This window comes from Phacochoerus africanus, chromosome 15 (assembly GCF_016906955.1).
Source record: "Phacochoerus africanus isolate WHEZ1 chromosome 15, ROS_Pafr_v1, whole genome shotgun sequence".
NCBI lineage: Eukaryota > Metazoa > Chordata > Mammalia > Artiodactyla > Suidae > Phacochoerus > Phacochoerus africanus.
The window spans coordinates 56,714,199-56,741,597 of record NC_062558.1 but is presented as its reverse complement, the minus strand read 5'-3'; the positions used below and the strand labels follow the sequence as shown (position 1 = coordinate 56,741,597).

General features: G+C 36.3%; 1 protein-coding gene across 8 annotated transcripts in view; it reads right to left on the bottom strand.

Annotated features, from left to right (window-relative positions):
• ARID4B (AT-rich interaction domain 4B) overlaps positions 1-27,399 on the bottom strand; it is a 157,253-nt gene that overhangs the window by 83,342 nt on the left and 46,512 nt on the right. For all 8 annotated transcript variants that reach the window (XR_007132442.1, XM_047762518.1, XM_047762520.1 and 5 more), the window contains exons 3-6: positions 13,818-13,928; positions 11,000-11,065; positions 6,556-6,646; positions 3,005-3,084 (exon numbers count right to left, since the gene is read on the bottom strand). Coding sequence is in view for 7 of the 8 variants with exons in the window: in XM_047762518.1 (XP_047618474.1) it covers positions 3,005-3,084; positions 6,556-6,646; positions 11,000-11,065; positions 13,818-13,928 (348 nt within the window). In the remaining variant the exon portion in view is untranslated. The remainder of the gene's footprint in view (positions 1-3,004; positions 3,085-6,555; positions 6,647-10,999; positions 11,066-13,817; positions 13,929-27,399) is intronic.

The following is a 27,399-nucleotide window of genomic DNA, read 5'->3' as shown; positions in this document are numbered from 1 at the left end:
ATTCAAACTGATTGAAGTGTTTATTGTGATATCATACAAAAAGCTTGAATTTAACTCTTATTAATGGAATTAGTGACCCAAAATACTGCCAGTATCATGTGGCTTTTCTCTCGCAGACCGAAGATACTAGTAATAACAATAATGCTCAGAGCAAACTTCTAAAAAGTTAAAACTTTTTTGAAAATATCAGAAATACCAAATACAGGAAAAATATATATAGATGTTAGATTAAATAAACTCTTGGCCATATCTTCATAAAGCTTAACCCACTTAAAATGTTTAAATATTTTTGAATAATTAATGCTTTTTCTTCTCCAAAAGACGGTAAGTTACCCAGTGATAAATTCTATGTCTACTTAGCTTACCCTTTTGCCCCTAGTTCCTAGCATAGGACCTGGCATATGAGGTAAGGAGTAACACACCAGTATTCTGATACATTTTAGCAAAACATGAAATTTAACATGTACAGATACACACAGTAAAATCAATCCTTCTTAAAGTTAAAAAGGATACAATGAGCTATCTGCTCTTATTACTTCGGCCTTTATACAACTATCTTATGAATTTATTCCAACTTAAAATTCTACCAAAACCAAAACTAGTATCTTACATGTTTCTCTAGATTACATAAATAAAACATATGCTTTCACTTAGGTAAGAAAATCAACTTCAAGCCCCCACATTCATTAACCTACTATAATTATCACATGTTCTAACTAAGGGGAATGAAATTATTTCTAAGAATTACATAAACTCAGAAAGAATTCTATTATTTCATCAGTCTAAGAAGCCAAATACACTGTTAAGTGCCCCAAAGCTATATGTACATCCTATATTTAAACCTCCACAATTAATTCATTAACTATTCCCTGAAGGAGTTTGTGTAGAAAACACTACTGGGAAAAGGAGAGCCTATCAAAATGACAAAAACATGGCTATTCCCCCCAAAAACAGCTTACAATTTTACAGAAAAAATAATAAAAGTAACCAAAAAACACAAAATGAAAACAAACGAACTGCAAAAGGATCAAAGGATAAAGAAATCAAATATGGTTAGAGAGCTCATGAAAGACATCATGAAGGGAAGAAGCATATCCCATGGGCTTTAGAGGCACAGGGCTCAGCAGAAATCAAGAAAAGAAAGCATGAACCCAAACTCACAGACATAGAGAACAGACTTGTGTTTGCCAAGGGGAAGTGGGGAGGGAGAGGAATGGACTGGGAGTTTGGGGTTAGTAGATGCAAACTATTACATTTAGAATGGATAGACAATGAGGATCTACTGTACAGCACAGTGAACTATATCCAATCTCTTGGGATGGACTATGATGAAAGATAAAATACATATAAAATAAAATAAAAAGAATGACCATGTATGACTGGTCATTCTGCTGTAAAACAGACATTGGCACTTTGTAAACCAACTATACTGTAATAAAAATGTTTTTAAAAGATTAAAAAAAGAAGAAAACATGAACCGTAATCTGGAAATACCAAGTAGCCTTACGAGGCAGAAATACAGGGAACTGGTAGATTATGAGACTTAAAAGACAGGCCAGAATCATAATACAGAGAATCTGTCCCAAGTTCTTAATTAAAATGGGATTTCAATCATTCAAGGGAAGGGAAAATAACCAAAAAACCAGAAAATAAAGTCTAATAATTTAATAAGAGATATTAAAATGTCTCCTCAGAAACACCGTTGTAAAGAGTTACTAGAAAAAAGAAATCTTGGTTTGGCCACACTGCACATTAATTAATATTTATAGGCTGAACTGGAGAATATGACACTGTTGTTAACAATATGTCCATAAAAATTCTAACTTGCAACTTTCTGATTTACAAAACTTTGTGAACGCTCCACTCTTAGCATTTTTTTGAGCTTGATTTTGGTGCTAGAAAGTGCTGGTTTGAGAACCAGTTCTGACCATCACTTTCTTTTTCTTTTTTTCTTTTTTTTTTTTTTTTTTGCTTTTTAGGGCTGCACCTGTGGCATATGGAAGTTCCCAGGCTAGGGGTCAAATTGAAACTACAGCTGCCAGCCTACACCATTGCCACAGCCACACGGGGTCCGAGTCACGTCTGCAACCTACACCACAGCTTATGGCAACGCTGGATCCTTAACCTTCTGAGGAGGCCAGGGATCGAACCCACATCCTCATGGATCCTAGTCAGGTGTGTTAATCACTGAGTCACGAGGGAAATCCCTGACCATCACTTTTTATTACCTGTGAGTAGAAGAAAGGCATTGTATCTCCCTCACAATGCTGTAAATATGATAATGTGTGGAAAGCACTAAAAAAAAGTCCCTGACAAACATAAGCACCTCATTTATTCATCCAACTAACATTTATTCAGTTTCTACTCTGTGCCAGGCACTGTTCTAGGAACTCGAAGTGCTGAAGAAGACATACACAATCTCTGCCATCACAACACATTCTAGTGAAGAAAGCAGATAATAAATAATTAAGCACATATACATATTTTAGTGGTAAGAACAATACATGCTATAAAGAAAACTAATTCAACCTAAAAGGATCATGAGGAATGGAAGGGACTGTTTTAGAAAGGGCAGCCAGGCAAACCTTCTTGAGGAGAGGCTGCAATAAATTATGTCAGCTCTTAGTAGCAACTGTAGTTAGGGATTGCTTGTAGTATCCACATATCCTTTAATGATGACAGGGTTCAAATGAATTACAAGTCAGACATCTCTTTTCTACAATTAAGTTAAAGGAGTCTATAATAAAAGCTGCCTAATGATAATAGTTAAACAAACCCATTATATTTTCTTCATGGACAAATGTTACAAATGCTTTCAGACAAAAAAGAATACAGAACCTGGTATTTAAACATAAAGCCTTAAACAGATTTCACAGATTATACTTTAATGGTTTTATGCAATAATGCATTTTCCTGATTAACAAGTTGCTTGAGTTGAGAAAGCAAAAATGTGCTGCTCAATATATGATATTAAGATATGTTCACTCATTAAGTGATTACTTACTTCACTTTCAGCAAAATGCCTCTCCCCTTTCAGGCACAGTGAAGAGCGTCTCAGTGTCTTTTCATCTCCATCGTCAAAAACTGTGAGGGGGTAGAAATGGAAACTACTGAAGAGTTTTTCAAAGATCAACAAAGTGACATAAATCAGCAATTAATTTTAGTGCAAAAAGAGCTATTGTTAACGATCAGATCTAAAATTCAGTGGACATTTTAAGTTTTCTAATGAGTAACTTTAAATGTAGAGCAACTTTTCCAATTTCTAGGGAAAAAGAAATAATATACCTGTAATGAAAATACCATCCCTGGAACAGAAAATACCAAATAAAAGGAAGAAGTTAGCATTTCAGGAAGAAACCCTTTAAATGCCAATTAATCTTCAATACTGTAACAAAGAAGCAAGTTTTCCTACTGGTAAATACTGACAGATTCATCTAAGAAACAGAAAATAAGATTGAAGTTTCATAAATTCAGAGACTGCTCCTAAGAATTACTCTATTTTTATCATTTAAAGCAGTATTTCTCAACTTTAGCACTACTAATACTGTGGACCAGATAACTGTCATGGGATCTTATACACTGTGAGATATTCAACAGCATCCCTGGCCTCCAGCCACTAGATGCCAGTAGCACCCCCTTTCCAGTTGTGACAACCAAAAAACATCTCCACATATTGTCGAATGTTCCCTGGTTGGCTAATTTGCCTCCATTTGAAAACTACTTAAAAGTACCGAAATGTCCCAGCAAATTTATTATAAGTTTATATATACACAGATGTATACTTTATGATATAATTTTAGAATATACTATATTCCTCACAACTCAGAAAGCACCTATTATTATTATTATTATTTTTTGGTCTTTTTGTCTTTTTTAGGCCCTCACCCAAGGCTTATGGAGGTTTCAAGACTAGAGGTCCAATCAGAGCTGTAGCCGCTGGCCTTCGCCACAGCAACGGCCAGATTCAAGCCGCGTCTGTGACCTACACACAGCTCCCAGCAACACCAGACCCTTAGCCCACTGAGCAAGGCCAGGGATTGAACCCAAAACCTCATGGTTCCTAGTTGGATTCGTTTCTGCTGTGCCATAACGGGAACTCCAGTACCTCTATTTTAAATAAAGTTACCAGGCCTTAGTTTTTGCCAAAATACCAAAATTAGATTCTTATATATTATGTGAGGCTTGACATTATGTGAGACTGGATAAATAAGTTTCAGTGCATTTTTTTAATGCTGTAACAAAAATATTCAATAATAAAAGTGCCACATTTATGACCTCACTATACCTAATTATCAGGCAGATTTACTATATAGAATTGCTCCAGGTCTTATAACCAACATAAATTCAAATCTTTCCTTATGTTTCAAAATCAAATTTTTCCTCTCTCGTCACCAGATTTTTTTTCTTAAGCCACAAAAATATAAGCAAAACTCATGTATACTATTTCAGAGCTCCATCAAATTTTGACATCAAGGCATTTTACTAGATTTTACTCTCATCTCTGAGGTCATTAAAGAGTAAAAATAATTACCATTCAATAAATAATACTGGAATAATTACTCTTATCTCTGCTATCAATTTGGGAAAAAATTTTAACATATTTTAAATGTTCAAAAAAACTGTGGCTAAAATAAAAAGCTCTTTGTGAAACTAAGAATACACTGAAAAACAATTTTATAACACTGATGGGGAGAAGGAAGGCCTTCTTAAACAAGATTCACAACTAAAGTTAGAAAGGAAAAGGTGACCAGAGGGAAACTATCATATGAAAATTGATAGCAGAGATAAGAATAAAACAATAGAAGAATACTTGCAACTAAAGTGGCAAAGGTTAACGTTCTCAATGTGTGTGTGTGTGCGTATATATAAAAATGTATAAACTAAAATCATGAAAATAAGGAAAAGACAACCATTCCAAGATGAAAAAGAAGGAAACTGAGAAAACATTATAAGCTGGAAATTCAAAAGAAAGATGTGAAGTGAAATAATGTTTGTTCAAGAAACATGAAAATATGTTCAATCTCACTAGTAATCATGGAAGGAGCATATGAAAGACAAAACTAAGGAGTTCCCTGGTGGTGCAGCAGATTAAGTATCTGGCATTGTCACTGCTCTGTTCAATCCCTGGCCCAGGAACTTCTGTATGTCATGGGTGTAGCCAAAAACAAACAAACAAAAACAAAACAACAAAGAAAAAAGAACCTTTAAAAAAATAACAAAACTGAGATACTATTTTGTGTCTAGATGGGCAAAAAATTTTAAATATTATTAACATCAAATTTGACAAAGGCTGGGAAAACAACTACACTCATACATATACTGTTCGTGAGTGTGTAAATTAACAAAGTCTTTTAGGAAAGCATTTTTTTTTACCTTCTTAAGTTTTAAAAGTACATTTCCCTTCAATCTATGCTTAACTCTAAATGTATACATTAGAGAAATACTAGAATAATGCCCATGTACAAAAGACATTCAATCCAGCATTTAACAGCAAGAAAACTGACAACATTATCAGTAAGAGAAAAATAAACTATAGTACATCAAATATTATGAAACATAATATTACACTCAAAAAATTTATCTACTGCCTGACAATAAGAATGTACTGAAATGCACACTTAAAAATGGTTAAGATAAATAAAGCTTCTCTAAGGTATACTCTGAAGTGAAAAGAAGCTAGAAATCCAATTGTATAATATACACACTAGTTTCAAATTTGACGTTATGTACATATTTATGAAATAAAAATTTTAAAGATGTAAAAATAAAAACCATTAATAACAACAACATCTATGGCAATGAGGAAGGAAGTAAATCAAGAAAATCCACTTTATTTGTATTATCATTGAAATTTTATATATATATTTGGGGGGTGCTGTATCTGTGGCATGTGAAAGTTCCTAGGCCAGGGATCAAATCTGCACCACCCCAGTGACCCAGGCTACAGCAGTATCAACATCAGACCTCAATCCACTGAGCCACTAGAAAACTCCCGAAAATATTTTTTTTCTTTTTATGGCCACACCTGCAGCATATGGAAGTTCCTGGGCTAGGGGCTGAATCAGAACTGCAGTTGCAGGCCTATACCACAGCCATGGCAAAACTGGACCTGAGCTGCATCTGCCACTCACACCACAGCTTGAGGCAATGCCAGATCCTTAACCCACTGAGCAAGGCCAGGGATGGAACTTGCATCTCCACAGAGACAACATTGGGTCCTTAACACACTAAGCCACAACAGGAACTCCCCAAAAACGTATTTTTTTTTTTTTTGTCTTTCTGCCATTTCTTGGGCCACTCCCGTGGCATACGGAGGTTCCCAGGCTAGGGGTCGAATTGGAGCTGTAGCTGCTGGCCTACACCAGAGCTACAGCAACTCGGGATCCGCGTCTGCGACCTACACCACAGCTCACGGCAACACCAGATCCTTAACCCACTGAGCAAGGCCAGGGATCGAACCTGCAACCTCATGGTTCCTAGTCAGATTCGTTAACCACTGCGCCACGACAGGAACTCCCCCAAAAATGTATTTTGAAAGAAGATATATTCCCTTACCTACAGTATACCAACTTGCATCTGTTAATTTATTGATTACAGCTTCCTGATAGGCACCATCAAGATTCTTCACTTCCACAAGAGCTCCAACCTAAAGTATTGTTTTAAAAAGTTAGACAAACTTTTAGAAGATAAGAACAAACTAAAAACTGGCCTTTTAAAAAAAACTGAGTGCATGGTAGCGAAAAATAAAACAACTTTTGATTTGATTTGTGTTAAAGTGCTAGCAATTTTACTCACCGTTTCTGTACCATCAGTGAAAATGTCAACATAATGCAAATGGAAAATAATATCTACATATTATTATGGAAATGGTTTTGCCCTTACAACCTCCCTGAAAGGGTACAGGGAAACCTATCTGTGAAACTGACTGTCTCTGTCCTATGTCACCATTCCCCTTTGAAGGAGGCTGGGGGAAAATTAAGAAATACCTTTGAAGTTCTCCTTATAAGTTATTAATGAACCAATAATGAAAATCATTTAAAATACTTTCACCTAATTAAGAAAATCCCCATAATTACATTTATATGGTCTTTATAAGTACATCAAACTAAAACACTTCACAGCAAAGGATATCATCAACATTTGAACAGACAACCTACTGAATGGAAGAAAACATTTGCAAATCACATATCTGATAAGGGGTTAAAAACCTAAATATATAAAGAACTCATACAATTCAATGGCAAAAAAAAAAAAATCAAAGAAGCCAACTGAAAAATGGGCAAAGGTTCTCACACTGCATATAAAAAATAAACTAAAAATGGGATTAAAGTCTTAAAGACCAGAAACCATAAAATTCCTAGAAAAAAACAGAACACTCTTTGACATAAATTGTAGCAGTACTTTTTTTGCATATGTCTTCTAAGGCAAAGGAAACCAAAGCAAAAGCAAACAAATGAGAACTAATTAAACTCCAAAGCTTTTCCACAGCAAAGGAAACCATCAACAAAATAAAAAGAGAACCTACTGAATTGTAGAAAATATCAGCAAATGAGGCGACTAACAAGGGGTTAATATTCAAAATATATAAACAGCTCACAAACTCAATTATCAAAAAAACAAAAAACCCAATTAAAAAACAACCAGAAAATCTGAATAGGCATATTTTCAAAAAAGACATACAGATAATAAACAGGTACATGGAAAGATGCTCAGTATCATGAGGGAAATGCAAATCAAATTCACAATGAGCTATTTCCTGACACCTATTAGAATGGCTTATTATCAAAAAGATAAGAAACAGGAGTTCTTGCTCTGGTGCAATGGTATCGGCAGTGTCTTGGGAGCGCTAGGACGGAGGTTCTATTCCTAGCCCCGCACAGCGGGTTAAGGATCTGGGGTTGCTGCAGCCTCAGCTTAGATCTCAACTGCAGCCTGGATCTGATCCCTGGCCCAGGAACTCCATATGCTGTGGGGCGGCAAAAAAAAGGACAAGAAATAAAATTGTTGGCGAGGATGTGGAATAAAGGAAACCCTCGTGCAATGTTGGTGGGAATGTAAATTGATACAGACACTATAGAAAACAGTACAGAGGGGGCTTCAAAAAATTAAAAACAGAACTACCATATGATCCAGCAATTTCACTTCTGGGTATTTATCTGAAGGAAATGAAAACACTAATTTAAAAGGATATATGCACCTCCAAGTTGGCTGTATGACTATTTACAATAGTGAAGATATGAAAATGATCTGAATATCCATTGATGAATGAATGCATAAAGATACATGTGCGCATGCATATAATCCAGCCATAAAAAAAGTAAAATCTTGCCATTTGCAACAACATGGATAGACCTGGGGAGCATTAAGCTAAGTGAAATAAGTGAAACAGAAAAAGACAAATACCATATGATACAACTTATACATGGAGTCTAAAAAACAAACAAAAAACCAAGCTCACAGGCACAAAGAATAGACTGGTTATTGCCAGAGTGGGGAAAGAAGTGGAAGTGGACAAAACGGATAAAGGGGGTCAAGAGGTACAAACTTCTAGTTATAAAATAAATAAATCATGGGGATGTAATGTACAGCAGCAGGACCTTATTGTATTCCAGTCAATAATAATGTACTGAATATTTGAAAATTGGTAAGAGGGTAAATCTTTTTTTGTAATTTTTTTTTTCTTTTTGTCTTTTTGGGGCCACACCCGCAGCATATAGAGGTTCCCAGGCTAAGGGCTGAATCGGAGCTGTAGCTGCTGGCCTACGCCACAGCCACAGCAACATGGAATCTGAGCCAAGTCTGCAACCTACACCACAGCTCACAGAAACACCGGATCCTTAACCCACTGAGAGAGGCCAGGGATTGAACCCTCAACCTCATAGTTCCTATTTGGATTCATTTCCACTGTGCCACAATGGGAACTCCAAAAAGGGTAAATCTTAAATGTCCTCATCACAAGAAAAAAAAAAAATTTGCAACCATGTATGGTAATGGATGTTAACTAACTTAACATGGTAATCCTTTTGCAATGTGTACAAATGTTGAATCATTATGCTGTACACCTGACACTAATAATAATATTATAGGTCAATTACATCTCAATAAAAATAAAATATATTGGCCTTTATAGTGATAAAAAAAAAAACCTGTTCAGAGAAGAGACTGTCAGTCCTACACATGCCCAAAAGAGGGAAAGAAATTCTGAAGAACTGAAAGAACTTTCATTGAGTGTCTACAATCAAATACACAGTCCAATTTTTTAGATTGAATACTTAACTGGTCTAGTATTATTTTCATGTGAACTCACTAAAATTACATTGAGATCAAATGACCACCACTTTGGGAAGGAAGTTTATCTCCTCAAGGAGAAACATTTATCCAAATGATGATACATCTATCCAAATATCAGCTGACAGAAAGCTACTAAGTATATTAGGGAACAATTCAAAATCTATATCCAAAAAAAAAAAAATCTATAGACAAGAGAAATACTTTAACAATGTTGAGACCAAAATTTAATATACTTGCCTGTGTCAAAAGCAAAATTGCCTTAAGCCCTAATATATCATTTTAATAAAATAAAAACTAAACAAGCAAAATAAACCAACTCTGCCAAAACCAAAGAGGCTGGAGAAACAGGAGAGAAAAATGGCTTGAGGATACAAAGTAACTATCTTTCCTATCCCTTTCAAAGCTGAACACTTTTTGTACTTGGTATCAGCTAGCCTGTGCCAGGTAAATAGGGTGGTAGGGCACTGAAGAGCTATGTTAGCTTGCGTATAAGGCAAAAACACAAATAAGGCATTAAGACGTGTGTTCTTCTCATCCAAAGGGTACAATGCTTTAATTACAGGCTGTGAGTCCATCAGAATTTTGATTCTGTCATTACTGGCTATAAGACCTTAGCCAGATTACTTTAACTCCCACCTCCCTTCAGTTTCCTCTTCTGTAAATTACAGAAGATAATATGTGCAGAGGACTTTGCACAGTACTAGCATATACTAAGTGCTAAATTATACATGTGCATGTTTTTGTCCTTTTGTCCTTACAAGTGGTATACACGTACAAGTAACATTAAAGATGGCATCTACCAAGCAGAAAGAATGGAAAATAATTTTTACAAGGCAAGATTAAAAAACATAAGTTTTAGTCCTTCATAGTACCTACTATATATGCAAGGTACTAATGTCCTAAGGATCCAATTAAAAGTTTTCAAATCAACCATAAACACAACTGGCAGATACATACATCTAACTAATTACCTGAAAAGTACAGCTTCATTAGGAAAGGATTTTTCTCTTGCATCTATAAACATCTCTTCAGATCTGTTAGCATTTCTTAAAATTAATCCAGCCAGGCCAATGTACATTTCAGACATTCAAAAGGGACAAACAGCACACAGTGGCTGACTACCCACACATTCCTATCAGCTTGCTCACTAGTGGAAAGTAAAGCTGCATTTAATTCACTGGCCAATGAAGAAAAAACTCATGCGAAGAAATAAAATCATCCATATGTAAGAACATGTGTATCACTTATAACTGCCTGGTGACTCTTTAAAAAGTTTTCATAGGCTAGCAGATGCTTCAAAGAATTAAAAACTCTGAGGATTTGTTGTGTTCATTTGTTGTTGTTGTTTTTCACTTTTCACATCATCATGGAACTTATATCACTTGATCCCTAATTCACTTCATCATCTATTAATTCTGGAAATTCTACCCTTTCAGTAAGTGAAAAAAAGATGGGACCCAATCAGATGAGTAAATAATAAGCAATCAATGGTCCCTTGATGTTTATTTCGTTTCTGGACAATTAGGTTTTGCTGTCATATCAGGTTTTATTAAACATAAAGTCTACTTTTTCTATTAGTACACTTAGAGAGAATTACATATTCATCAACTCAAAAGCAAAGTAACCAGTGAGTTTTTTAAAAGACCAAGCACAACCAGTGTTTCCCACTGAAGCATTAGAATTGATAATGAATAAACAAATGAATTACCTTTAGAGGACCCTTAATGTGGTCATCCTGAACTTCCACTGTTGAAGAATCATGCCTAAATGTTACCTAGAGATTATAAATTTAATTAGCCACCAAAAATAAATAAATAAAGCAACACAAGCTCATTAATGCATGAATTCATTTTTATTACAAACAATCTAAACAAACAGCTGCTTAGTTTATACAAAAATCTCAATCCCTAAGTAGATTAACTGAAAATTTTATTATTTAACAGACAACTTTCCAGACTAACTTACTCGATGTTTTACATATCATATTTTATTCGAAGCTACTGGTTATTAGTTTAATTGTAAAATTTATTTTCCTAAAACATGAGGAAAAAAGAGGTGGCAATCTTAGGCTATTAGGTATTCTACCACCCTGTGAAAGCCTGGCTTAATAATAAGCAGTAGCAACAAATATTTACTGAGAGCCAAGCATCAACTATATGATCTTCGCAACAACCTTATTAGGCAGGTATGACTATTCCCATTTGTTAACAAAGAAAACTGAGGAACAGAAAGTGCAAGTAACTGGTTCATAATCATAGAACTAATATGCGGTTGAGCTGAGATGCAAACTCAGGCCATCTAGATCCAGAACTTTACTCTTTGTATCAATATAGAAATCAGAGAATAAGAAACCAGATGTAAGGTAAGTTAAAATAAAATAATCAAGTTTAAACGTTTAATTGGTTGGTTTAAAAAAAAAAAAAAAGATAGCTTCGGTAGTCAGTGCAAAAAAGGATGTTTTCCCAATACAAAGCAAGCGTTCCTACCATAGTTTTATCGGATATGTGAGGTAATCAACTTAGGTAATAGGTTCACAAACCAGCTACTACATAAGTCTTCTACTCAAGAGCATCCCAGACATTTCTGTCTCATGCAAAAGCACTACTACACTTTATTTAAATTATGTGCTCAGATATGTCTTTCACTTAAACTGTAAGCCATAAGAATGGAGACTAGTGGGTTTGATTCCTGGCCTGGGAACTTCCACATGTCACAGGTGCCACTCCCCCCCACACAAAAAAACAGAGATCAGACCTTAACTAGAGTTTCAATACCTGATATAGTGCTTAGCACAAAGTAAACGCTCAATAAATGAAAACTGACAGGGAAGAAGTGTATCACCAAATTATTGAAAATTGTGTTTATTCTGAATCATAAACTAAACTGGTACAAAAATACACTACCGTATCTGTTGAGAAAATCATTAGCTTGGAATGATAAGCAGATTTTTGGAGCAGCAAAAGAAACCGGCAAGAAATTTTAGGTAGCCACTAGTTATGAGACACAAGGTACCAGGTGGTAGTCTGTGCTATCAGCAGAAGCACTAGAGACTAACAGTTTTCTTCCTCTCATTGACAGCAAGAAATGGCAGGACTGCTATGTATCATTGAGCTGGTTCATTCAAGATACAGGGACATCCAGCTGAGATCACAAATCGGGATAAAATCCAAGGAAGCATGGATATGTAACACTGCTCCTGCCCAAAGGAACACCTTTCTAACCAGCACAAATGTGCTTATCTGCAGGCCAAGCTCTGCCAAGAAGGGTCTCCACCATAAGGGAGGGATTTTGTCTTAATTCACACTAAGCTGTTACATATGTTAGCAGCAGCTCTGTCTCAAAGAGTGAGAAAACTGATTAAAAGCTTCCTCTTCATCTCTAAGATAGTAATGGCAAAAAAAAAAAAAAAAAAAAGGTGCTCGGGGAACACCAGTGTGTTAAATCTGAACAGGAAATGCCACTATAGGAGCACTGTAAGATAATCACATCACAAGACTTCACAGGCACTCAGCATGTAAAAACTGAAGGTAGGATATGGTGGTGGGGAAGGAAGGCAGGACTAGCATCCTACAGGCTTAGGGTTAATTTAAAGGGCTCATCACAATGGTTCTTAACTAGCAGTCTAAATTAGAATCATCCAGGAAGCTTTCTTCATTATCCATGAATAAGGAAGGAATCTGGGCATACAAGCACAAGAAAAGCTCCAGAAGGACACTGATACACTCCTTTGGAAGTACAATACCTCCATGGTCTATTTAACTGGTGATGTTCAAACCAATGTTTTACAGGGTATCTGGATTATAAATCCCTTGAAAACAGATATCAGGTTATTCTCATATCGCCATCCTTTTCGCCTGAGTACCCTGTACAGTTTGCCACTCAATAAATAATTAACAAATGAATAAAGATCTATCTTAAAATATCTCACTTGTCCAATATTTTTCAACACTAATAATTTACTAAAACGTAAGCAACTACCTTTCTTTTCCTGCATTATCTGGACAAAACACAGATTTTTAGAAAGATTTTTTTCAAGAAAAGTAGAAGATAAGGAATGAACAAACAGACCTACTATCGTCAATTATAAATCACATCTTTCATGGTTAAAATGGGGAGAGGGGCTTAAAATTGATGTACTACAGTAATTCCCATTCTGCCACTAATTTGTTATAATGGCCTTGGAAGAAATCACTAACCCTTTATTGAGCCTCATTTTTCTTAAAATAAAATTAAGGAATTAAACTATATGACTTCTAAGGGCTCTTCCAGATCTAAAAGGCTAACAACATAAATACCAAGTCTGTAGTAAAATGGTATTCAAATACCAACTATGATCATCTAATTTCATTCTAATTAGAATACTTCAAAATCACAAGTAATGCTTTGTTTTTAGGTATCTTTATAATCATCACTCCTAGAAACCACAATCATCTTGCAGAAGAAAAAAATTCTTAAGTATATTCACCAAGAAAAGTTAAAATATCAGGTACTAAACATGTAACCTATACAATCTACATATACTATACCTTGACTTTGACAAGTCGTTTTGCCGTCTTGATCTTGGCTTCACAAAAGGCTCCTCTGTATTTAGCACTCACATCAGTGCCCACTGTCAAATAGGGAGGTTCATCAAGGGCCTAAAAATGCAAACAAATATAATTAGATTTAAACTCTCTAATTCTTTCCCACAATCACACCTCAGAATGGCAGTTCTAATCCTGTTATAGCTAGAAAAGTTATAATAGATGAAAGTATTAATAAGAACAATCTATAAAATAATCTAACTTAAAAATAAGTAAAATACAAACAACAAGGTCCTAATGTATTCATCCTGTGATAAGCCATGGTGGACAAGAATAGAAAAAATGCCTACTTAAATGTTCTAAACTGAACACTATATAAAATGCAAAGGCATCTTTTTTCTCTATATAAAATACATATGGTCCAAGATATGAATTAGCTCAATCACCAGTCTATCAATTCATCCACCCCTCCATCCACCCATTCAAATATTTTTTTTTACTAAATGACCCACTGAAAGAAAAGGCAGATCCTTAAAGCTCAGCTAAGAAATTTTCTTTTAATATTGAGGCTTTATCTTAGCAGCCACCCAAATTCAGAACACCTTTGTTATATCCCTTTCTAAACAATTCTAAGGTATAACAGCATAAAAGGGGGTGGGGAAAACTACATGTAGTCAGATTACTGGTGAAAACTACATGAAAAAATTCAATTTGTTGCAGAAAAAGCCTTTGACAAAATCCAACACGCATTTCTGATAAATGCCCTTCAGAAAGTGGACATAGAAGGAACCTGCCTCAACACAATTAACGCCATATATGACAAACCCAGAGCTGACATCATTCTCAGTGGTGAAAAGCTGAAAGAATTCCCACTGAAATCAAGAACAAGACAAGGCTGTCTGCTCTCACCACTATCATTCAACATAGTTTTGGAAGTTCTAGCCACAGCAATCAGAGAAGAAAAAGAAATAAAAGTAATCCAAATTGGAAAGGAAGAAGTAAAACTATCACTATTTGCAGATGACATGATACTATACCTAGAGAATCCTAAAAACTCTAACAGAAAACTGTTAGAGCTCATCCATGAATTTGGCAAAGTCGCAGGATACAAAATTAATACACAAAAATTGACTGCATTTCTATATACTAACCATGAAAGATCAGAATGAGAAATTAGGGCAACAATCCTGTTTACCATTGCATCCAAAAGAATAAAATACTTAGGAATAAACCTACCTAAATAGACAAAAGACCTGTACTCTGAAAACTATAAGACACTGATGAAACAAATCAAAGATGACACAAATAGATGGAAACACATACCATGCTCTTGGATTGGAAGAGTTAATATTATCAAAATGACTATACTACCCAAGGCAATCTATAGATTCAATGCAATCCCTATCAAATTACCAAGGACATTTTTCACAGAACTCGAACAAAATATTTCAAAGTTTGTTTGGAAGCACAAAAGACCCAGAATAGCCAAAGACATCCTGAAAAAGAAAAATGGAGCTGGAGGAATCAGGCTCCTGGACTTCAGACTATACTACAAAGCTATAGTCATCAAAACTGTATGGTACTGGCACAAAGATAGAAATATAGATCAGTGGAACAGGATAGAAAGCCCAGAAATAAACCCACACACCTACAGGGAACTAATCTGTGACAAAAGAGGCAAGAATATACAATGGAGAAAAAACAGTCTGTTCAATAAGTGGTACTGGAAAAACTGGACAAACACATATAAAAAGAATGAAATTAGAACACTCCCTAACACCATACACAAAAATAAACTCAAAATGGATTAAAGACCTAGATATAAGACCAGACACTATAAAACTCTTAGAGGAAAACACAGGCCAAACACTCTCTGACATAAACGACAGACAGCAACATCTTCTCAGATCCACCTCTTAATGACAACAAAAACAAAAATAAACAAATGGGACTTAATTAAACTTAAAAGTTTCTGCACAGCCAAGAAAACCCTAAACAAAATGAAAAGACAACCCACAGAACAGGAGAAAATATTTGCAAATGAATCGACTGACAAGGGATTCACCTCCAAAATTTATAAATACCTTCTGCAGCTCAGTACCAAAAAACACAAACAACCCCATCAAAAAATGGGCAGATCTAAACAGACAATGCTCCAAAGAAGACAAACAGATGGTCAAAAAACACGTGAAAAGATGTTCAACATCACTCATCATTAGAGAAATGCAACTCAAAACCACTATGAGGTACCACCTTACACAAGCCAGAATGGCCACTGTCAAAAAGTCTACAAACAGTAAGTGCTGGAGAGGGTGCGGAGAAAAGGGAACCCTATTACACTGTTGGTGGGAATGTAATTTGGTGCAACCACTATGGAAAACAGTGTGGAGATTCCTCAGGAAAAAAAAAAAATAGAATTACCATTTGATCCAACAATCCCACTCCTGGGCATCTATCCAGAGAAAACCACGACTCGAAAAGACACATGTACTCCAATGCTCATTGAAACACTATATACAAGAGCCAAGACCTGGAAACAACCTAAATGCCCATCAAAAGATGAGTGGATCAAGAAGATGTGGTACATATACACAATGGAATATTACTCAGCCATTAAAAGAAACGAAATACTGGCATTCTTAGCAACATAGATGGACCTAGAAATTATCATGCTAAGTGAAGTCACTCAGACAATGACACCAACATTAAATGCTATCTCTTACATGTGGAATCTAAAAAAAGACACAATGAACTTTGCAGAAGAGATACTGATCACAGACTTTGAAAAACTTATGGTTTCCAAAGGAGACAAGTTGGGGGGTGGGGGGGAAGCACTGAGGGTTTGGGATGGAAATGCTATAAAATTTGGTTGTGATGATTGTTGTACAACTATAAGTGTAATAAAATTCATTGAGTAATAACAAAAAGAAATCCAATTTGAAAAAAATCTCAAGTACAAATAAGCCAAAATGTCCAAAATGCTGTTTATTTCCCATCTACAATAAATATTATTTTAAGTTTCCTCACCTGTGATTTAATTTTTTTTTTTTTTGGTCTTTTTAGGGCCGAACCTGTGGCTTATAGAAGTTGCCAGGCTAGGGGTTGAATTGGAGCCACAGCTGCCGACCTACACCACAGCCACAGCAACGCTAGATCTGAGCCACGTCTATGACGTACACTGCAGCTCACAGCAACACTGGATCCATAACCCACTGAGTGGGGCCAGGGATTGAACTTGCTCCTCGTGGATACCAGTAGGGTTTGTTACCACTGAGCCACAACAGGAACTCCTAATTTTTTAACAGTCCTAAACTAGCTGTTCTTTTTAGAATCAGGTGCTTTTTGCCACAGGATCTATTTCTGTTCCACAGGAATTCTACTTATATTAATCAACTCCAAAGCCAAAGAAAGATTATATAAGTAACTTTTCCCAAAGTGTTTTACAAGAAATACTAATATCTCAAGATGCTCTACCAGGACTTCCTGCTATAGTGCAATGGGATCAGTGGTGTCTCTGCAGCGCCAGGATGCAGGCTCAGTGGGTTAAAGGTTCTGACATGTTCACAGCTACAGCTCGGATTCAAACCCTGGCCCAGGAATGCCCATATGCCACAGGTGCAGCCATTAAGAAAAAAAAAAATCAAGATGCTCTACCAGGAAAAAAAGGAGTTGGAGGTTTGGGAAAATCAGTTTACCGAATGAATTCCTACTCTGCTTCATCATTTCCTAGTCTATTTGTCCAAAGAACCCTTTTTAAAAAAATTAACATCTATTAACATCCTGTAGAAATTAAATGGACCGTAAGGTAGAAAATGCTATTACACAGCAATAAATAACGAAAATATCAATCTCATTTGGATTTTGAAATAAATTCACCCCTACTAGATGAGACCTCTAAAAAAAAAAAAAAATTCCAAAGCCAGAACAAGAGTAACCGTAAGTATATCAAATAATTTTAATAACACTTTTAAAGGTGGGAAGGTATCACAAACCAAAACAAGGATACTCTGAGACATAACTGTGTGGAAGTGAAACTATGCTAACCAAAGTTTGAATGAGAATTTCTACAGAAAAACAAATGAAACGCACAAGCTACACAGTCAGATTTGTATATGTAATTTTAGTAGGCCATAAAATTATCACTCTATCATTACTAGAATGTGAGACTAATAGCAAAGGCTTTCAAAGCAGAAAGACTAGGTCCTAATCCTAGCTCTATTCCTTATGCTAACTAGATGAAATTTTTTTTTTTTTGTCTTTTTGCCTTTTCTAGGGCTGCTTCCCGCAGCATATGGAGGTTTGGAGGTTCCCAGACTAGGGGTTGAATAGGAGCTATAGCCGCCGGCCTACGCCAGTGCCACAGCAACTCGGGATTGGAGCCGCGCGTCTGCAACCTACACCACAGCTCACAGCCACGCCAGATTCTTAACCCACTGAGCAAGGCCAGGGATCGAACCCGCAACCTCACGGTTCCTAGTTGGATTCGTTAACCACTGTGCCACGATGGGAACTCCCACTAGATGAATTTTTATAGGCCACCGAACCACTCTAAACTTCAGTTTCCACATCAAGAAAATAGGGTGGGTCCATATTAGAAAGTACTCAATTATGATGCCAGAGGTATTTAGCTATTCACAATTATAATTACGAAACAGTGTGGGCAAACAAGTCATTACAGCAATGTAAATTCAGATGTCACATCTTCCTTTTTTCTTTTTAAAATGGGAGAGGCAAAACTTCATTTTAAATGATCGCATCATAAGTGCAAAGTGAAAGTCAAACCACTTTTCTCACTTTTTCAACTAATATCAATATTTCTCAGAACATAATATTTCTCAGCATTAAAGCTAATGAGAACATATTATAGGATAATTGGTAATACGTCTTTATGTCTTTACTTTTTCTACTAAAAATGGAGAAATATTCAAAGATATATGTTTTATAAACACACACACACACACACAGAAGAAGCATGCATATTAAAGATAAAAAACAACTGTTTTATTAACCTATGAGAAAGAGGGTGAAATGGAGGGGTATGTATACATAAATATCTTATTCAAATTATGTCTTCCTGTTTTTGTGTTTTGTTTTCGCTTTTAAGGGCCACACCTGCTGCACATGGAAGTTCCCAAGCTAGGGGGTCATTTCAGAGCTGGAGCTGCCAGCCCATGCCACAGCCACAGCAAAGCAGCATCCAAGTCCTATCTGCGACCTACACCACAGCTCATGGCAACGCCAGACCCCTCTGACCCACTGAACAAGGCCAGGGATCAAACCTGTATCTTCATGGATAATAGACTCATTTCTGCTTAGCCACAATGTGAACTCCATGTCTTCCTGTTTTGTTTTTTTTAAAAGGTTCTTTTTTTTTTTTTTTTTACAATTGGCATGTATTATTTGCCATTCCTTTTATTTTCATTCTTTTAAAAATGCATACTAAGGAACATTTCAAAGTCATTAAATGCAAGTCTGAAAGGGGAAGAAAGCACCAAGCCCAATGTCAACGAGACACTTCTGACTGAAGGAGCTGGGGTGCCGGGGTGCTGCTGGGGGAGGGGTCAATGGGTTAGTAAGACATCCCCAACTCCTGATTGCAGGAGACACCAGCCACAGGCTCTTGATTTAGATTCTTAGGTTCAAATCTACCACTTAGTAGTCAGAAGATCTTGCCTCTAGATATAATAAAAACATTGACTATCTCAGGGGGAAAACCGAAATGCTACATGTAAAGTATTTATTAGAATAGGACCCAGCATGTAATACCAAATGAAACAAATAGTAACAGTAAATGGCTGTTACTATTACTCAATAATCTGGGGTACAACTGTGAGTTTAAAAAAATTTTAGGTCCTATACTAAAGATATCCCACATAAACAGAACAGATGCCACTATAATGGGTATATGGGGGTGGAGGGGTGTTAATAATATTATCCCCCTTATTCGGGAGTTCCCTTCATGGCTCATCGCTTAATGAACCCTACTAGAAACCATGAGGATGCAGGTTCAATTCCTGGCTTGCTCAGTGGGTTAAGGATCCAGTGTTGCCATGAGCTGTGGTGCAGATCACAGACGCAGCTTGGATCCCACGTTGCTGTGTCTGTGGTGTAGGCCAGCAGCTGTAGCTCTGATTTGACCCCTAGCCTGGGAACTTCCATATGCTGTGGGTGTGGCCCAGGAAAAAAAAAAAAGCAAAAAAAAATTATCCCCCTTATTCAATTCAGAAATACAGTAATCATGATTTTTTTCATTTTTTAAAGTTTTACTGAAATACAGCAGACATACACTGCTGTGATAATTTCTGCTGTGTAATAATGATGATGATTCAGCTATACATATACACACATCCATTTTTTATTTTTTAATGGCCACACCTGCAGCATATGAAAGTACCTGGGGCCTGCGATCAAATCGGAGCTGCAGCTGAGGCAACACCAGATCTTTTAACCCACTGTGCCAGGCTAGAGATCGAACCCGCACCTCCACAGTGTCCTGGGCTGCTGCAGTCAGATTCTTAACCCACTGTGTCACAGGGGACACTCCACACACTTGCATTCTTTTTCATATTCTTTTCCCATGTAGATCATCACAGAATACTGGGTAGAGTTCCCTGTCCCATACAGCAGGTACCCACTGGCTAGTCATTTTAATCATGTTGAATTCTAGTAGCAAGAGAAGTTAAGTACTTGTGGAGATACTCTATAAAGTCTAACACAGTCCTTTAGCGTGGCAGAAGGACAACCAAGATTACATACCTATTCTGAAGCTACTGTACTTTTTTTTTTTGGGGGGGGGTCTTTAGCAACACTGGAGCCTAGCCACATCTATGACCTACACCACAGCTCACAGCAACATGAGGCTACTGAACTTTGATCCAATGCAAAGATATACAAAGAATCATGTCAGCACATCTACTAAGATTCCTCTGACCAACACCAACCCTGTTAGGTGTACATGTATATCACCAGAAAAAAACTCTTACCACCTTCTGTTTTTGTTCTGCTTCTCTGATTTTGGTCAAAAATACAGACCATCTCAGAGGCTAAAATAAAATGTTTTTACATAGCACCTCCACGCCAAAAAGGAAATTAAACTACTAAGTTACCATCCCTTTGTTTAGCAAACAGAACAGTTTTCCAGTTGTCAAGGCAACAGCTACCTCACAGTTAGTTATCTGAACAATGCTTAAACAATTATTTTTCTAGTCAATCTACCAAATGTCCTAGCTGGCACCTAAAAATCACAAAATTTCATGGGAACACTAAAAAGCATGAGCAATTTTTAAATTAGCTACTGCTGAAAAATAATCCTTGAAGAAGCCAAAATATCATGGAAATAAATAAGTATCCAAATGAATCAACAGTAATCTCTAACGTGCCTTGGGCCACAATACATCAAATCTATGTTTTAGAAAGACAGCAGCTGAATCCATTCTCCAAATGACTAATGTCGACACTGACTAGGAAATATTCAGTTATTCAAGATCAATTTTTTAAAAAGCAAAACATGCAAGGTGACATTTTATTGAGGTAGATTTTTAAAGAGTAAGCATTCAAAGTGGTTACTAAGGCAGTGCCCAAAGCAGGCAAGGGAATCAAAAAAAAAAACAAGACATTGAGCTGAATGCTAAAACTCTCAGTAAATAAATGTATTTAAACACAATGTGACAATAAATCTATGAAAACAAGCTTTTCATATATAGAGACATTAAAATAATAACAGAAATAACTGCAGTAGACGAATGAATGAAAAAACACATCTATACATCAAAGAGTATATAATCTTAAAACTAAATTTAAAAATAAAAGGCATAATTTTTTAGGACATACCAAATAATGAGTATACTGAAGAAATAAATAAAACTATGAAATCTAACTTTAAAATCTGCTATGGAGCCATTTCCTCTCCTCCTCTTCATGTGGTTCTAAGGATATGGAGTAGCAGCAGGTCAGGGCTGGGGACAGGAAGTAAGGGACAGATGCTGAGAGTGCAAGGTGGCGAGGAGGAGGCTGGAGCCATGTGGAAGCACAGGCAAGTTCTGTGGCTGAGGATGTGGTGGGAGCTAAGTAGAGACAGAGGAAATGGGCAGTGTGGTTGGAAGATGTGTTATAGTGACCAAACAAGTAAACTGAACGATCAAATAATTCAATATGCCAAGGATAGCAGGGGCCATGTTTCTCACTGACGAAGAAATTTAAAGGGAAGGAAGGGGAAAGGCTAAAAAGAAATCTATGGTATTGGACTGGAATTAGAAATATGGTGTATATATACATACATATATACCCACATACATATATACCCACAAATGAACAAGTAGTTATAGATATATATGTGCATACAGTGTACACGCATACATATTTTTTGTGTACATCACTGTGTGTTCATATATACATCCATATATTTTCCTAATTCTGTCCACTAAAAACAACTAACAGCCCAGTAACAAAAAGCATACCAATGGCCTATATCTTGATTTCTAAAACCCATCCAACATTAAAAGGAATCAGGGATCCTTGGAGAAATGGCTAATTTCAAAGTTGGCAGGGAAAGTACAAGTAGAATCTAAAACATCTTGTGCCAGAAGTAAGGAAATGCTCAATGAATGATGGGACATTTCAAAGGGTCATAGGAGCCACCTTGAAGGGCTCCTTCTGGCCATATGGGGGAAATTTTCAGCATCAAAATAAATACTGGTTGTCCTATTATCTTGTTGGGATGTACACATATGTCAAAACTGAATGACTTAAGATGTGTATATTCCACTATAAATTATACCCAGTTTTAAAAATTTATGATAGTAATAAATCATAACCTATTCAAGTAAAACTTATATCCATGAGTCCATAATGACAAATAAATGATGAATAAATAAATGTAGAAAAATGAAAAAGTAGGAGAAAAGCTCTTCCATATAGTAAAATGTTAATAAATGTAGCAGGAATGATGGAAACAAAAAAATCATCTTTTGGCAACCATCATGAAAGTGACTGATTCTATACAGTCAATAGACCCTAAACTGAAAGTAAAGGTTTGAAGAACAGGACCCTGCCACATTCCTGAGTACTAGTCATCTATCAGTGGTGGAATGATGCAATACTCTGAAAACAAAAGTGCATCTTTTCTGTGGTATACCTACCAAGAATGACAATGACAATGAGAAAAATTAGATTTACAGAATGTAAGGTTTGTATTCCTTAAAACTCTAAAGGATGTAAAACAAGGAAAACTGGAAAAGAGTTTCAAACTGAAGCAGTCTGAAAAGACATGATAATCAGATGCTACATGTATTTTTGAACTGTGCATGGACTAGAAAGGAAAGAGACCTTATTAGGAGAGTTGGTAAAATGTGAAAGGAGTCTGAGAAGAGGATGATAGTATCATACCAATGCTGACTTCCTGATTTAGAGGGTTGAATGCAGGATAAGTAGAAGAGTGAGTGTCCTTTCTTTTGGGAATTACACTCGGGAGTATTTAGGGGCGACAGGACATCATGTCTGCAGCTCGTTCTTAATGTTTGAAGGTAATGAGAACCGGTATGTGTTTAGAGAGATTACATGAACTCTTTATGCTATAAATTTAAAATTCATGAAAATAAATTATTTTTATAGTAGTATATATTTATTGGGCATTTGCATATCTTTCACCTGTATTTCTGAGTTATTTTTTTAAAAAACTGGATTGTAAAAATTCTTGCATATTAAAAAAAAAAAAAAAGGGAGTTCCCATTGTGGTGCAGCAGAAACGGATCCAACTAGGAACAATGAGGTTGCAGGTTCGATCCCTGGCCTTGCTCAGCAGGTCAAGGATCTGGCATTGCCATGAGCTGTGGTGTAGGTCACAAAGAGAGCTTAGATCTAGCGTTGCTGTGGTTGTGGTGTAAACCAACAGTTACAGCTCTGATTAGATCCCTAGCCTGGGAACCTCCATATACCTCGGGTGTAGCCCTAAAAAGACAAAAAAAAAAAAAAAAAGAAAGAAACCCTTCCCCCCAATACAAAAATATTCTCTGGATGCTACCCATATTTCTTTCCCTTGTTTTTTAAAATTATATTTTATTTACAATGTTGTGCCAATTTTCTGCTCTACAACAAAGGGACTTATACATATATATATGTATATATAATATATATATATATATATATTTTTTTTTTGGTCTTTTTAAGGCCGCACCCACGGCATATGGAAGCTCCTAAGCTAGGGGTCAAACTGGAGCTACAGCTGCCAGCCTAACCATAGCCACACCAGATATGAGCCACATCTGCAACCTACACCACAGCACACAGCACACATCAAAGCAGGATCCTTAACCCACGGAGTGAGGCTGGGGATCAAACCCACATCTTCACGGATACTAGTCAAGTTTGTTACCGTTGAGCCATGATGGGAACTCCAACAACTTATAAATTTATAAGTAAATTTTAGAACCACATTTATTAACCAGAGAGAGACCTACATATTCAGAAAGATCAAGAGAGGAGTGTCTGTATATTCCTGGAAACTTAAGTAACTCAGAAAAGACATTCTAACTACAATGTTCATGATATCAGCAGAGGTAAGTGAGAAATATATTGGGGAGGGCAATTTAAGTGCCTCCTGTAAGACATTATTCTATGTGTCAAAAAAGCAAAGGCACTATCCTCATATAACACAAAGGTAGCCAATTTATTTTGCCCTGAGAAGAGGCAAAATATTATGTTATCTTGCTAGTGAGGTCAAAGCCTCATTCAAATGGATGTGCTTTGGCGTAACATCACTCTCAGAACGTACTGTGCTTATTTATAATATTTAAACTTTAATACTCAAAATTAGTGGTACAGACAGTTCAAAAACCAGAAACAAGAAAACCCTCATAAACTGGCATTGTTATGGAGGCACGAGAGTAATATCTACTCACATGAATTAGAAGCAATAAGTAGGACATTTTGAAATGTCACAAAGTCCTTACAATGCATCTAGAGAACATTTTCTAAGAGTTTGCTTGATTACCAAAAATAATAATCCTTAAAACTCCCCATCAATCAAATTTTTTAGGTGCAGCGGGTTAAGAATCCAGCATTGTCACTGCAGCGACTTGGGTCACTGTGGTGGCGCAGGTTCGACCCCTAGGCTGGGAACTTTCATATGCCATAAGCACAGGCAAAAAAAATTTACAATGTTGTTTTATTACTAATAAAACTAATAGTAGGAAACATCACATTAGTAGAAGCATCTTTCTTCTGAGAGATGAATATTAGAATACCATTCCAGATATTTTCCCCTGGCAAAACAACCAACCAGATACATGACAGTTTTAGCAACTACTCTTACCTCATTGAAAACTTTTATTTTTTACTTAATGAAGTATGAATTTTCTTTCATATCTTAAATGTGATTCTATAAAGTAATCCCTAATTGCTATATAGTTTTACCTGTGCTGTACCAACTTTTATATACCTATTTCTTCAGGACTGTGGAAAGAGGGCAATAAAGGTACAGAAGAAATGAGAGAAGAGAGGTGGATAAAATAGAGGATGACAAGATTGTAAGAGGAAAGACAAGAAGAGAAGAAGCAGAGAGAACAAGGAAGCAAATTCTGTGGACTTGGGGTTTGAACCTTATTTCAGCAGCTCTCTGGAGGCAAGTCATCTCCTAATTGTTACCTGATTTCAGAGTGTTGTCTATTTGAACTGCTCAATGTATAGATTAAGACTGGCAAATTTAAAAGTTCTCTGGCTTTGTGACTGCTATTCATTGACTTAGTAACTTTCTGTCTTAGGGTATGTCACCCCACCACTTTGATTTTTCACTTTCTCTCTGAAAACTGATCTTCTGGGGTGCTTGCAAGTTTTAAATTAAATTAGGTGGCATATTTAGAGTCTTTAGGAGACTAACAGGTCCTGGGTAAACACTCAGAAAGTATTAGATTAAACCATATGAGACTGCCATTTTTCATAAACCAGAAAAGGTCAATTATTGGAAATTTTATATTTCGTTCAACCTAATACTGATTTTTCCCATTTCTTTTAAGCAGGTGGGAAACCATAGACCAACCTTCCAAGACACATTAACAGTTCTATCCCACAATCTGCTCAGATCCTGCTCCTGCTCTATTGCCCATGAGCAAAACACAGCTTTGCACTACTAAACACTCTGGAGCTCATGGGACTCCACTTATGTATATTTCCTCCTGTTGCCAGATGACTGGGCCTCACACAGAACTCTGGGTCCTGGGCAACCAACACTAGACTCATACTAAGGAGCTACTGCTATTTTTTCCCATTCAATGGCTGTCTGGCCCACCAATCAAGTTTTTGTCCTGTTTTATATACTCAAGAATATAACCTTCAAAGAAGTCATCAAAAAGAAACAGTAATCTCTGTGATCACTTGAGACTCTATCCATTATTTATGCACTGACCAAAAGAAACTGGAACACATAGTACATAATAAATATTCTAAGTCACAGAATTCACTCTAAGTTCAGAGCCCTAATGTATTAACTCTTTTGGTAATCAATGCTACAGTATTCATCTCTGTCCCAAATACTGGCTTTGCTTGTCCCAAATGGGTACAAACAAACATTCTGTAAAGGTGAAAGTTTCACACTGTATTTTAATGATTTGTACCTTCGACTTAAGGCAGAAATAGCATCTTATTTATCTTTGGATACCCTACATATAGGAGGAATTCAGGAACCACTTATTCAAACAAAGAAGTTAGACATTAGGTAAACTCTGCTAAATGAGATTTCTCTTAAGGTTACAAATTATTGGCGTTCTCTTGTGGCCTAGTAGGGTAAGGACCCAGCGTTGTCACTGCACTGGCTTGGGTCACTGCTGTCACATGGGTTCAATCCCTGGCCCGGGAATTTCCATATGCCATGGGTATGCCAAAAAATTTTATTTATATTTCAAAATATAAAACAAAAAAAAATCTAAGACAAAACAAAATCGTAAAATATGCACACATAAAAATAAGGTTTTTAAAAAGTCTCATTTATGTTATGTTTACTATCATTCTTTATCTTGTGTTGTAGACTGATAACTTATAACATAAAAAGAGAATTATTTGATGAGACATACTGGAAAGTTCTTTTAATACAAATTTCAGCATAGGTGTAGAGAAATATACTTAGGTCAAAACTCTTATATCTTAACTCTCCATATGCACCTAGATTACATTGGCAGTTTCTGGGTCACCAGAAATTACTGTTACACTAGAGCCAATATCCAGTATTTCCTCCCACATTTTTAGGACGGGGTATTTCCCTTTCCTCACTGCACAGCTATGTAAGTAAATGAACACAAGGTACCATTAGTGAAGGCAGGTAGGAGAGGATCACACTATATAAAGGGATATATAACCAGTCCTCCAGGGTACTCAATCCTGCCTTCTTTTTGAGATTAAACAGACTCATTCTCAAGGCATTCTAACAGGATAGCTTACATTATATTTTCATTATTAAACTTTGATTTTAAAAAAATTATACCGGAATTCCCATCGTGGCTCAGTGGTTAATGAATCCGACTAGAAACCATGAGGTTGTGGGTTCGATCCCTGGCCTTGCTCAGTGGGTTAAGGACCCGGCATTGCTATGAGCTGTGGT